The sequence below is a fragment of the Beta vulgaris genome, chromosome 6 (genome assembly GCF_026745355.1).
Source record: "Beta vulgaris subsp. vulgaris cultivar EL10 chromosome 6, EL10.2, whole genome shotgun sequence".
Classification (NCBI taxonomy): domain Eukaryota; kingdom Viridiplantae; phylum Streptophyta; class Magnoliopsida; order Caryophyllales; family Amaranthaceae; genus Beta; species Beta vulgaris.
In genome coordinates this window covers 48,592,704-48,606,022 of record NC_079207.1, presented here as the reverse complement: position 1 = coordinate 48,606,022, position 13,319 = coordinate 48,592,704, and the positions used below count along the sequence as shown (strand labels likewise).

At 40.0% G+C, this 13,319-nt stretch overlaps 1 protein-coding gene across 1 annotated transcript; it reads right to left on the bottom strand.

The window, feature by feature from the left end:
• Positions 1–11,334: 11,334 nt before the first annotated feature.
• LOC109135209 (uncharacterized mitochondrial protein AtMg00810-like) lies at positions 11,335–12,495 on the bottom strand. The gene has a single exon (XM_019249930.2). The coding sequence runs from the start codon at positions 12,493–12,495 to the stop codon at positions 11,335–11,337; it is 1,161 nt and encodes a 386-aa protein (XP_019105475.2).
• Between the last annotated feature and the right edge of the window lie 824 nt (positions 12,496–13,319).

The following is a 13,319-nucleotide window of genomic DNA, read 5'->3' as shown; positions in this document are numbered from 1 at the left end:
GGATAGCCCTTACCGAGAATAAAACAAAAGTAGCAGAAACAATCAACCCATCAGAAGAGTCATTGACTAGGGGAACTGTTTGGATTACTTGGCCAACTTTTCAAACTATTCTTGAACGGAGACTTGTGCAATGATGTGTGAATCTCGTAACCCGAACCTGAGCTTCATTTTCAAACTTGCAAAAGAAGGGACCAACCCAGCAGGTTTGGGTGATAATTCCCCATCCGAAGCTTAAGTCAGGTATCATGAGTGAAAAGGAAATGTAGAGATAGAGAGAGAAAGTAAGAGAATATTTTCATAGAGTATGGGCACACTGCTCAAAAAATTACCTTTCTCTTGATTTCAAGGGGCTATTTAGTTATAGTGTTGGGGGTATTGAATACTGTCGTTTGAAATTACCCTAAAATAAGGGCACTTGATTGGTCAAGAAATCAGATCTCGACACATGGCAGGTAATAATTGGGTGATAAACACCAACCAATCATGTGCAATCGTTTTTTAGGATTTGGGCCCTGAATATTCTTTCAGGCAAAAAGGTGGGCTTTTACTCCTTTCTCAGTAAAACTTAGAGTTTAAACTCTTTTTTACTCCTTTTGATAGGACACATAGATGCTCTTGATGGATCCACGTGTCTCCTAGAGAGACGTTGATTGTTTAGGCTACAACATTTACCCCTAAAAGTGGATTTTACCAGTGTCGTAAGATGATTAATGCCGTTTAACCCGAGTAAGTTACCTCATTTTCAAAAAAGACAAACATGCGCTAGTTTTTGGGGTTTTTCCGATCGTTTTTAATCGGTTTAGGAATAACCGGTTCAGGAGGTTTTTCACCCCTTTATAAATATGTTCTTTTGTCCTTTCTGAAATCATTTCACACCTTGAAAGAATTTTTTTATAGAGAGAGAATTTGAATGTTTTATGATTTTCTAGTGAGTTCATCCAACTTTTGTTTTCTCCACCGAACATTCGAGCGCTCGTCAGGTATCTTTCTTCTTTTCTCTTTTATTCTTTACTTTTTCTTTAAAAATCAATAAAATGAATTCCTCTTCTTCATCAAGTAATCCTGCCCGTTCAAGAGTTTGCCTTGAGTCTAGAAACGATAGCTTTTCTTCTTTGACACATTCTAGGGTTGCATCTATTCTGGCCGATCATGCATATCTCCTTTATGAATTGAGGCGACAAAGTCAGACGACTTAGTCTTTACCTGTGCAGGGTAATCTGGCACGCTTCAAGCAAACTGCCTGTCTTAGACGCAAAATTGTACTCCCAGCCTTCAGTTCTGAGATGGAGGAGTCCACCGGACGAGGTATCGAAGAGAGGGAATACGAGAGTCAAAGTGCTTGACCAGCGGTTGATCCTTCTTCTTCTTGTAGCATCAAGGAAGAAGAGATCGAGTAAGTAAACCTGGAGGCTAGTCCGTCTGGGAGAGACGTTGGAATGGACGAAGGCGAAAATAACGAGGGCGAGTCTAGCTCCCCTAATGATTCAGATGAACCGTCTACTACCTCGTACGAAATTATGAGACGTTTAGGTCCCCTTTCCGACCCTGGGTTTATCCTAGCCAACCGTAAGTGGCTAGAGAAAGTTGGCCCTGACCTTAGCCATTTATCTTTGGCCATGCCCATTTCAGGCTATACATTTTTAATACCAGACGAGGGGGAGACCATCTTGAGTGATCAAAGAGGGCATATTCCCGTCTACAAACTGGTCGCGGAGTCATAACCAGTTGGTGCTGTAATACTACAACATCGACCATAACCAGTTGGTGCCAAATGCATGGCATAATATTCTTACTTTTATAGCCGTTTTTGAACTTCGAGGGCAAACCGCCTTCTTTGCCAGCCTTCACTCAGATAGATCTAAAGGTCCCAAGAGAGTGCATGGGGCCTGGTTCAGCGTCTGCAACCGTACAGGGTACATCATGGCTTAGGATAAGCCTTTCAAGATGCATGAATGGAAGGCTGATTTCTGATTCATTCAATCCCCTAATAAGGCCACTGCCCGATGATACTAATATCAAAGCCAGGCGACAACAAACTCTAGACGAATAACCTCCATTATGGATCTGGAGAGTGTATCAGATGACGAGGTGGTAGATTACTTCAGGACGAATGAGTATTTGAGAAAAAATCATCCAACCATTAATGTGCCGTCTAACTGGATTCCTTTTAAGGAAATGTTTTATGACCACAACTTTTTGGTTGCTGCCGGCTTGCGTTTGGCTGAGGACAGAGGTATAACACAAAATCTCTAAGGAAAATGCTTCGTCAAAAGTACATGCCTCTTTAACTATTCTACTTGTCTTTTCCTTCTTTTTGTAGATGTGGCTAGAGCAACAATTTAGAGGTCTTGGACAGGGGATATCAACATGTCTAAGTTCAGTGACAACTTATGGAAAGAGTTTAACAAGTCAGACCCTGAGAAAAGGGCCGACACCTTGGTAAGTCAAAATAAGTTTTTTTTGTCGTTCTTCTTTTAAGTCTGGACATGGGCCTATTCTGGAAGGAAGGCGGATGGCTTCAGCCGTCAGTCAAATCAATATGGACGTAAGCCCTTGCTCAGACGAGGATCCTTCACAAAAGGTGAGCGTTGGAGACTAGCCGTCCATGTTGCTTGTTATTTTCTGGACGAGGGACTTTTGCAGAAGTAAAGCGGCTAGGTTTGGCCGGATTCCTTATGCAAATGGTCTTCGTATAAATTGAAAGTCCTCCTTTCTCCTGGACGAGGACTTATCGCAAAAGGAAGGTAGCTATGTCTGGCCGATGTCTTTCTTCGAGCAATCTTCGTCCATGTCCCGAAAACTTTTCAGTCTCTGGATGGGAGCCAACGAAAAAAAGAGGAACCTCCAAACTCGGGCGGGTTCCTTCTTCAGAATGGTCTTCGTCCAGATCTTGGGATTTCACTAGACGAGTTGTAAGTTAGTCCTCGTCCAGGGAATGAAATTAAAATCTTGGCCGACTTCCTTTGGAAAGCAGGCAGTGTTTAGGATACTATTTTGCTTTATTATTGTGGACGTCGAACAATCTAACTTGTGTATTTTTTCTTTTGGCAGAAGAGTGCCCCAACGTCCAAGACGTTGGCTGGGAAACCGGCTTCTTCTAAGAAGCGACCATCCAATACTGGGGATCAACCCCCACCCAAAAAATCTAAAGGCTTTACAACCAAGAAGAAGACGGATCGTCCGTGTAATACTAACAAAGCGCAAAGCTAATGTTTCGTTATTATTAAATATCTAACTTTAAAGTTCGAGGACGAACTTTGTTTTTAAGGAGGAGTAGATGTAATACCCCGAATTTTCAAAGATTATTTTATTTTGATTAATTTAACAAGTTTAAAATAAATCATTTACTTGTTTTATTATTCATTTTATTATTTCTAATTTATCAAACTCCTTAAATTTGTTTGTGGGTACCTTTGTTCATGTTATCCATCCACATTAATAATCCAAGGCCCAAATACTAGCCCATAGTCCATATGTCTTTTACCAAAAAGAAAAGATGAAATAAAACAAAAAAAAAAAAAGGAAAAAGAGGTGAAAACGTGATTCACCATCTTCCTCCCCTCCCATCTTCTTCGTCTGATTTCACAGCAGCAAATGAGTCAAGATTGTCAACAAATTACAACTCTTGTCAGTAGAAACTTGAATTTCAGTCCACAAAATCAGATATTAGGGGGTAAAATATTCAAAAGGCTACACCATAGCCTCACTTCCTCCATTAATGGAGATTGACCAAGCTTCACAAAATCAGAAATTTTTCTCTATAAATAGCAACACAAACACACTCAATTGCTCAAGCAAACAATCTGAAAAAGCTTTGCTTCAATTCATTTCTTCCTTCCTTAATTTTTGAAAATTGTTTTGAAATTAAAAATGGAATTCTAAAACCACCATTAACAATCTTCCTTTGCTTCTCTCTGCTCCTTCGAACCACCACACCACCGGACCACCGCACCACCACTCGAAAAACCACCAGTCACACCACCGGACCACCCCACCGAACTCGACGAACGCCAACCCCAAAACCCCATTTCACAGCCCAGACTTCTCCCCCCTTCTGGCACGACCCACGCGAACCACCACAACCCTTACCCGATCCTTTTCGCGGCGCCCTGATCTTCCTCCGTCCGCCGTTTTGCGCCGGCCAAACCCGCCACCTCTGAACACCTCCACCTCCCCCGGTTCCGACTGACTTCTTTCGTTCCTCCCTTATTCTCTCAGTTTGAGTAACTAAGTGTTTTCCTTTTTAAAAACCCATCTCTTTTCCTTTTCTTTAAGTTTAACTGGTTTCAATTATTTTTAGTTAGTTTACTTTTAAAACCCAAACCTTTGACTTTTCTAAATTAGCTTATCTTATTAAGTTAGTGTATTTTTGTTTAAGTCGATCTTTTATAACTTGATAATGTTTTCTAATTTTCTAATTTAGACTAAGAAGTAAAATAAAGTTAGTTTTCTAAGTTTAAAATAATCGTTTAAATTAAGTTGAAGTAATCTTTTAATACTTAAAATGATATCATAAATGGTTTACTTTGATTCAAAACTCTCTTATAAATCATTAAAAAATTTCTTTAAGTTATTTGAACTATTTAAATCGTTTATTTTACACACGTATATAAAAAAGGGTTATTTAAGAACTAACTTAGATCTCGTTAATATTTATTGTGGACTCCGATTTCGCAGACGAGGATTATCAAGAGTGCTAATTCGTTCGGCGAAACTTAACTTTTGGGCACGCGTCACGAGGTAACCTCCGATGTCCATTCAAACATAGATCCCGTTAGCGTAAAACGAATTGATTACGTGATTATTATGTGCTTATAAAATTTATAAGTATGGACTATAATTATGGATTATCGATTTAATGCGGATTACGAATAAGAATGACAAATGGACAATGACTATGGATTTTCGATTAGGGACATGACTATGAACGATGTACGATATGACAAAGATGTTTATTATAACGTTATTAAAATCGGTTAATGTCGTTTAATAATGTTATGATTATCATTATTATCATCATCATTATTATTATTATTATTATTATTATTATTATTATTATTATTATTATTATTATTATTATTATTATTATTATTATTGTGATTATTATTGTTATTATTATTACTATATATCATTATGATTATCATGAATATTATTATCGTTATTAATATTGAGTTTATATGAAAATTGGAAACAGTAAGAACTTGTGATAATGAAATGATTATAAATCTGAAGTGATAAATAAACTCAAGTGACGGTTGTGTTTATGTAAAGGAGTTAATGAAATCTCTATGAATGGATTGAGATTATGATGGATTGAATATGTTCACACTAGATTGAACAAGATGACGTAAATGTATATGTGATTTATGTGATGACTTGATTAAAAGATGTTAATCACGTAAAGTGAAATATCGGACGGAAATGATGAACAGGTTGCCCTGTATGAGTGGTTTAGCAGCCCCTACAGGTTCTTAGGTTACTATGTTGATTATTCTGTTATTGTCTTCTTTCTATCTTGTTGTGATCCAAGTAGAAGGGGTGTGCACACTGAGGACTCTGTTATTATGGCCATTATGATTTTTCGTACGTGGTTACAGGGGGTTTTCCCGGCCTACAAGTAGGTGGTTACAGGGGGTTTCCCTGGCCTACTATGTTGAAGTAACTGGTCACAGGGGATTGACCCCGGCTTACTGGTGTTCTCTTTCCTCTCCTTGAATAACTGGATTAATTGAATCAATGATATGATTATTCAGTGTATATATATATATGTGTATATGTGTTATGACTTCCAAAACTATTAAATCTACAATTTTACAAAGTATTTTCGACTTAAGTATTTTACGGGATGGAGTTGAAATTACTCAGTTTTTCTGATTTTTGGGAGCTTGTCTCTCTTGTCTCTTTTCAATGCATTTGTGCATGTGGGTGACCGATCGGGGGAACAAAAGGGAGATGATTTAGAGTTTTCATCCACTTAGCATATGATTAGCTTCTGCTGGAACTCTGAACACTTAATTAATTAGTATTGTCTAATATAATGAACAATTTACTTAGTTGTAATGATTAATGAATTTGAGTTGGTGTGTTGTAACTTAGCCTTGCATTTATTTCCAAATAGATAATTGCGGCGGTAGCACCACCCGTCGAGTCGAACTCTCGTGGATTTATTTCCCCCAAAACCCGAGTTTTATCAAATAAGGAAGGGTTCGGGTCAGCGAGGGTGTTACAGTCCGTCTGCTCAGAAGACTACTCCCTTCAACCAGGGGACAGGAGACAAGTCCCAACCTCTTTCGGGGTGAAGGCCTTTAAAGGTGGATAATTCGTCCGCCATCGTTCCATTTGCGGGAGAGGCCAACCTAGCCTCTACCCCCCTCCTTTTCAACCAGTCGAATGCAACTGATAATTCTAAGAACCAGCCTGGGACAGCAGATGAGATAAAGGCTCAGTCGGATGCGGCTACTAACGATGGTTTGACCTTCAATAGGAATGTCGCTCAACTGGTGGCTCAAATGCCACCTTATTCTTACACATGTTCTACCCTATCCTTGAGTGAGTCTACTACTCCAATGTAGTTAAGACACTACGGGTTGATGGTCGTCTAATGAGTCCGTCCAACAAGCTAGCAGTAGTCATCTGCAACAAGAACACTGTCTCCTCTATACTTTTAGATAAGAGCAAGGGACCTGCTGCTGTTGCTGCTGCTCAGGCAGATTCGGACGCTAAGTCCTCTGCCGCCTTCGCCTTGATGACGAAGGTCGAATGTGAGAAGCTCAAGGAGGAGCTATTTAAATGTCTCCTCGAGTCCTACATCAATATCTTAAAAGGGTGCATCTTCTGGGCATGTTGGTTAGATGTCTCAACTTGCATATGAGGTAAGTTGTCGGCCGTTTTTCTTTTAGTACTTAGAAGTAATTTAGATTTCTTTCACCCGTCTACTGACTGGTATTTCTTTGTAATAATTACAACTTCTTGATCGTTGTAACCAGCCTTTGGGAAAAGGGGGTGCTTCCATGATCCTCACTGAGAAGGGTGTTCGCTAGTTGATCCGGGGGGATCCAAGCTGTCCGTTGATGGGCATGAACTCTTTACGGTACTCTTTCAAAACAAAGTTAGATGAGGTTTTTGCGGGGGCTGCACGATGATAAACCATTAGCTTCACTACGGTTTTCTCTTGTCTTGGACGAAAAGGATAAGGAGCCAACCTTCTTCCTTTTATTTTGGAAGATAACCTGAAAGGGGCATCTCTCAAATATGATGTAGATCTTCTGGCCAACCATTATAATGCAACAACTTTCTTTGCCTCTAAGTACTCACGGGCATTGGTTTTCATTCAGTGTCCATTTGGACAAGCATCTTCCTGGGTCTTAACCATCAGGTTCTAGTTCATCTTCCTTCACTGCTCACTGCTTTTTTGGCTATTTTTCTGTGGCTATTCTCCTATAGGGTTTCTGACGAGCAGGTTGGCTTGGAACTGGACGATTCTCATGGGAACGCCCTATAAAAGGAACTGGATTGTTCGCAGCTAGATCTGGATTGACTTGGAAAAACCGCATATTGTTCTTGATTTCTTCTTGGATGACTGCTCCCATCATAGTCTGTAAGCCATTCAAGACGTTCTCAAGATGAGCAACAATCAGTGGTCATTCACGATTAACCTAGATGACGGGTACATGAATCTGTCCAAGAACATTGACTATGAACGGTGGTCTATCCCTCGAGGTGGTCTCTTATCGTCTATCATATCTTCGATCAACTTAAATTTGGAACCTTCGATTCCTTGCCACATTCGATGAGTGACAGTCATTCATCACAGCGTCTCCCCACAGGCGGCGCCAAATGTTTGGACTACTTGGCCGACAAGTAAACTCCTATCTTTTAAAATGTTCTTCAATGAACTTGTGCAGTGATATCTGAATCTTGTAACTTGAACGTGAGCTCTATTCCCAAACCTATAAAAGAAGGGACCAATGGCGATTCCCCCTTCGAAGCTTAAGTCAGGTATCAAGAGTGAAAAACAAAAATAGAGATAGAGAGAGAAAGCGAAAGAGTATTTTCATAGAGTATGGGAACATTGTTCAAAAAATTACCTTTCTCTTGATTTCAAGGGGCTATTTATACTATTGGCATCTTGAATGCAGCCATTTCAGATTACCTTAAAATAAGGACACTTGATTGGTCAGGCAATCAGATCTCGACATGTGGGAGGTCATGATTGGGTGATAAACACCAGCCAATCATGTGTAGTCATTTTTTTAGGATTTAGGCCCTGAATATTCTTTCAGGCCAAAAGGTGGGATTTTACTCCTTTATTCAGTAAAACTCGAAGTTTAAACCTCTTTTTTACTCCTTTTGATGGGACACGTGGATGCTCCTGATGGATCCACGTGTCTCCTGGAGGGCCGTTGATTGTTTAGGCTTCAACAGAAACAATCCACGATTCAACAACCGAAGATAGATCAACCTCAATTTAAAGCATAATTTAGTCTTACTCAACCCTTGCTCCTCCCATCAAAACATCAAAAGATAGAAGGGACCAAAGGCTATGGTGTGAATCATATTGAGAATGAAGACACTACCAAGGAGTGTTAGGAACTTAAGAAGGCTTTGGATCATCTAGCAGATCAAGGCAAGCTGAACAAATATCTTAAATATTATCGGGAGGAGAAAGGGAAAGAGAAAGAATTTCAGGATGGTAGTGACAAATTCAAGGGATTTGTGGGCGTCATCGCTGGAGGCATGCCCTCGGGCGACCTAACTAGCTGCGCTTGCAAATCACACCTCCACTGTCTCAAGCACCAAGTGTTAGAAGTAGAAACAAACCCCTTGACCTGTCCTGTCATAACTTTTGGAAACTACCCGGTCCATCTGCACTCCCCATGATGATCTACTCGTGATTGAGATGAAAATCGCCAATTCACGTGTAAAAAGAATAATAGTGGATGGCGGGTCATCAAGGGACATCATTACCCTTGACTGTATCCAAAAGCTTAAATATGCAAAAAGAAGATGTTACCCCGACCAATCAACCACTGATAGGCTTCGAGGGAGGAACAATACACCCCGTGGGGACGGTAAAGCTAGTTGTTAGACTAGGGGAAAAGGACAAGGTAGAAGCCTACCAGTCGATTTACTAGTGCTAGACATTCCCCTTCCGCATAACATCATCATGAGTGGGCCTACACTTAACAAGGCCAAAGCTGCGATATTGGTGTATCAACTCCTCGTGTAGTATGGAACCGACAATGGGATGGTCGGGAAGGTATATGATGATCAACAGATCAGCCGGACACTACCGAGCAACGCCCAAAGAAAAGAAAGAGAGAGAACCTAGATAACCCATAGGTATATGATGGACCTCGACCGGTCGAGGGTGATGATGAAGTCTTGATAAATGAGTAGCTCAAGCATAAACTGAGAGTGAGCACAAGCATCAACCCTGAGCTTAGAGCAAAGCTGATTCAGACCCTGCGCGAGTTCAAAGAAGATGTGTTTGCATACTCTGCCTTAGACATGCAAGGGTTGGACCCGAGCTTCGCATGCCACGAACTCAATATCAAAGAGGGGTTTCAGCCCATCAAACAGAAACGCAGACATCAAGGACACGAGAGAAATGCACACAGAAGTTATGAAACTGTTAGAACTAGGAATCGTAGAAGAGTGTCAATACACGAAATGGCTAGCTCATATCGTCCTTGTAAAAGAAAGTAAATGGAACATGGTAGATGAGTGTTGACTTCACTAATCTGAATAAGTCTTACCCTGAAGATAATCAATCCCGAAGATTGACAGGTTGGTAGCTTAGACTCGACCGTTGGACACGAGCTGCTGAGTTTCATGGATGCTAATGCGAGTTATCATCAAATCCCGATGGCAGAAAATACATACAACTTCCGTAACAGCCTAAGGCGCAACATATCAATAAAATCTCAAAGAGCAACTTGAGAGGAACATAAAGGTTTACGTAGATGACATGATTGTAAAAAGTAAGAACAAAGCAGATCACATCTGCAATTTAATGGAAACACTAAGCACGCTAAGAAGACATGGCATGAAACTCAACACGAAGAAATGTGTCTTTGTAGTCAAAGGAGGAAAATGCCTCGGTTTTCCTGGTGGATGAAAGGGGAATCAAGGCCAATCTCGAAAAAATTAAAGTTGTGCTCGACATGTCATCCCTTCGGAATGTGAGGGAAGTTCAACGACTCAAAGGATGCTTAGCGGCACTTGGTCGTTTCCTCTCTCGTTTAGCAAATAAAAGTTTATTATTCTTTAGAGCCCTTAAAAGAAAAGAGTTTGAGTGGGATGAGGAAGCGGAACCAGCCTTCCAATAGTTAAAATTGCACGCTGCTACCTTGCCCAAATTAATATCTCCCTTGTAAGAAGAAACATTGTATATCTATATTTCAATGTCCAAGCACGCCCTCAATGCGGTACTTGTGGCCGAAAGGGAAGAAGCATAATAACCAGTCTATTTCATCACCCTTGCATTTAGAGAAGCGGAAAGGAAGTAAAATCATACTGAAAAGATGGTGGTTCCTCTGGTCATGACGAGTAGGAAACTAAAACCTTACTTCCAAGCACATCCCATCAAGGTCCTCATCGGACAACCCATCTGAAAAATGATTGAAGGACAAAATCAATCGACCCATATGACAGTATGAGCCGATTAGTTAGAAGATTTTGGATTAGAATATGAACCCTGACGAGTAATTAAGGCCCAACCCCTAGAAGGGTTTATCAGTGAGTGTAGGGCTCGGGCAACAGGATTGGTGGATTCTTAGGTCATGGGATATACATGTAGATGGGTCGACCACAAAAACAGGAAATAGTTTTGGGTTGGTCATCATTCAGGTGGGGGGGGGGGGAGAAGATGAAGTATGTCATCAAGTTTAACTTCGTAGCATCAACCAACGAAGTCGAATGTGAAGAAATTGATGAAATTGATGAATTTGTTCATCTAATTTCATGAAATTCAATAGATGAACATTGAATAATGCATTGATATGCTTCAAAGAATATAACAAGAGATTTTGAGAGAATACAACTCTCTGAATTTTAGAGAGAAGAAATTGTATTGTATTTCATTGATTTCAATTATTACAACCTCAGCTATATATATACAACTAAATGACAAAGAGAAACAGTAGTAACTAACTCTAAGTGAGCTGTACAAGTTTGTTATCACATATAACATAATATGCTGAGCTGGCTTAGTTTGTTAGAGCTGAAGGTTGTTGCTTCAGTGCTGCTGAAGAGCTGCTGATGCCTTGCTGATATTTGCAAGCTGCTGATGCTTTAGAATTTGCTTGCATAACTTCAACACCCCCCCTCAAACTAGGGGATGGAGAGGTAGCTAGGAACCAAACCTAGTTTGAAAAGTAGGTTTTTATGCTGAGCAACAGGAAGTATTTTTGTAAAAACATCAACCAATGGATTTTGTGTGGGAAGATAACTAAGCTGAAGTAAGCCTTCTAGAACCTTGTCTCTAGTAAAATGACAATCCACTTCTATGTGCTTGGTACGCTCATGGAAGACTGGATTGCGAGCAATGTGTAAGGCTGACATATTGTCACAATGTAGAGTGACAGGAGTGAGATTAGAGATGCCTAACTTTGTACGAAGTCTGACCAACCAGCAAACTTCTGAGGCAGCCTGAGCCATAGCTCGATATTCAGCTTCTGATGAAGACTTAGAAGTTGTGCCTTGCTTTTTAGAGTTCCAACTAATGGGAGAAGTCCCTAAGAGAAGGACATAACCAGTAACAGACTTCCTGGTGTTGGGGCGAGCAGCCCAGTCTGAATCACAATAAGCTTGAAGAGTAAGCTTATCAGAGGCTTTGAGAAAAATTCCTTGACCAACAGTAGAATTGACATAATGAAGATTATGAACAAGAGCTTGATAGTGAGCAATTTTTGGAGAATGCATGAATTGGCTTAGACTTTGAACAGCAAAAGCAAGGTCAGGTCTTATATGTGTTAAAAAATTAAGCTTACCAACTAAGCTTCTGTAAGCTGCTGGATCATGATACAATTCTCCTTCATCAACCAATAATTTCACATGGGTAGGAAGAGGAGTAGAGGTCTTTTTCTGAAAAGTCAAGCCACTATCTTGGAGAAGCTCTTTAGTGAATTTGTGTTGAGAGAGAATAAAGCCATCAGAAGTGGTAAGGACTTCAATACCTAGGAAGTAATGCAACTTCCCCAGATCTTTTATACTGAAAGTGGTATGTAAATAGGCTTTGAGAGAGTCAATAGTAGCTAAGTTGGTGCCTGTGATGATTATATCATCCACATAGACAACAAGGATAGTGATATCAGCACTTTCTTTCTTGATAAAGAGGGAATAGTCATTTTTAGACTGAAGAAAACCTTGTGAGAGCAAAGCAGAATTGAGCTTTTGAAACCATTGCCTGCTGGCTTGTTTTAGGCCATAAAGAGATTTGTTAAGCCTACAAACAAGGTTGTGAGGATTAGGAATACCAGTAGGCATATGCATGTACACTTCTTCATGGAGATCCCCATGCAAGAAGGCATTATTTATATCCAATTGATATAAAGTCCATCCTTTGCTAGCAGCCTAAGCAAAGATGCTTCTAATAGTAGCCATTTTCACCACTGGAGAGAAAGTCTCTTGGTAATCTATACCATATTTTTGGGTAAAACCCTTTGCAACCAACCTTGCCTTGTATCTATCAAGAGAACCATCTGCTTTTATTTTGATTCTATAAACCCATTTACAACCAATGGGTTTCTTGCCTTTAGGAAGAGACACAACATCCCATGTTTTGTTATCTGTTAAGGCTGAAATCTCTGAATCCATTGCTTTTACCCATAATGGATCATTGGCAGCTTCATGATAACTGGTTGGTTCAACAGTGTTTAGCAAGGAGGCTAGGAAGGCCTTAGAATGTGAAGGAAAATTTTGTTAGGAAACCAAATTACACCAGGGAGAAAGAGTAGTATGAGAACAGATATAGTCATGAAGATGTGTAGAAGGTTTAGAAATTCTGGTAGACTTCCTTAGAGTAGGAAGGGAAGAATCAGGAGTAGTAGAAGTAGTAGAAGTAGTAGGAGTAGTAGAAGAAGATGATATTGAATTAGGATTATTAAGAGAAGTAGAGAAAGGAACTGAACTAGAATCACTAAGATCAGTTACTGTAGGAAGGAAAATTTGCAAGGGATAAATTTGTGAGAGAGGGGTGTTTGTAAGTGAAGAATAGTGAAAAGGGAAGTGTTTTTCAAAGAAAACAACATCTCTAGATATTACAATTTTGTGTGTGACAAGATCAAGGACTTTGTATGCCTTTTGTGCAGGAGGGT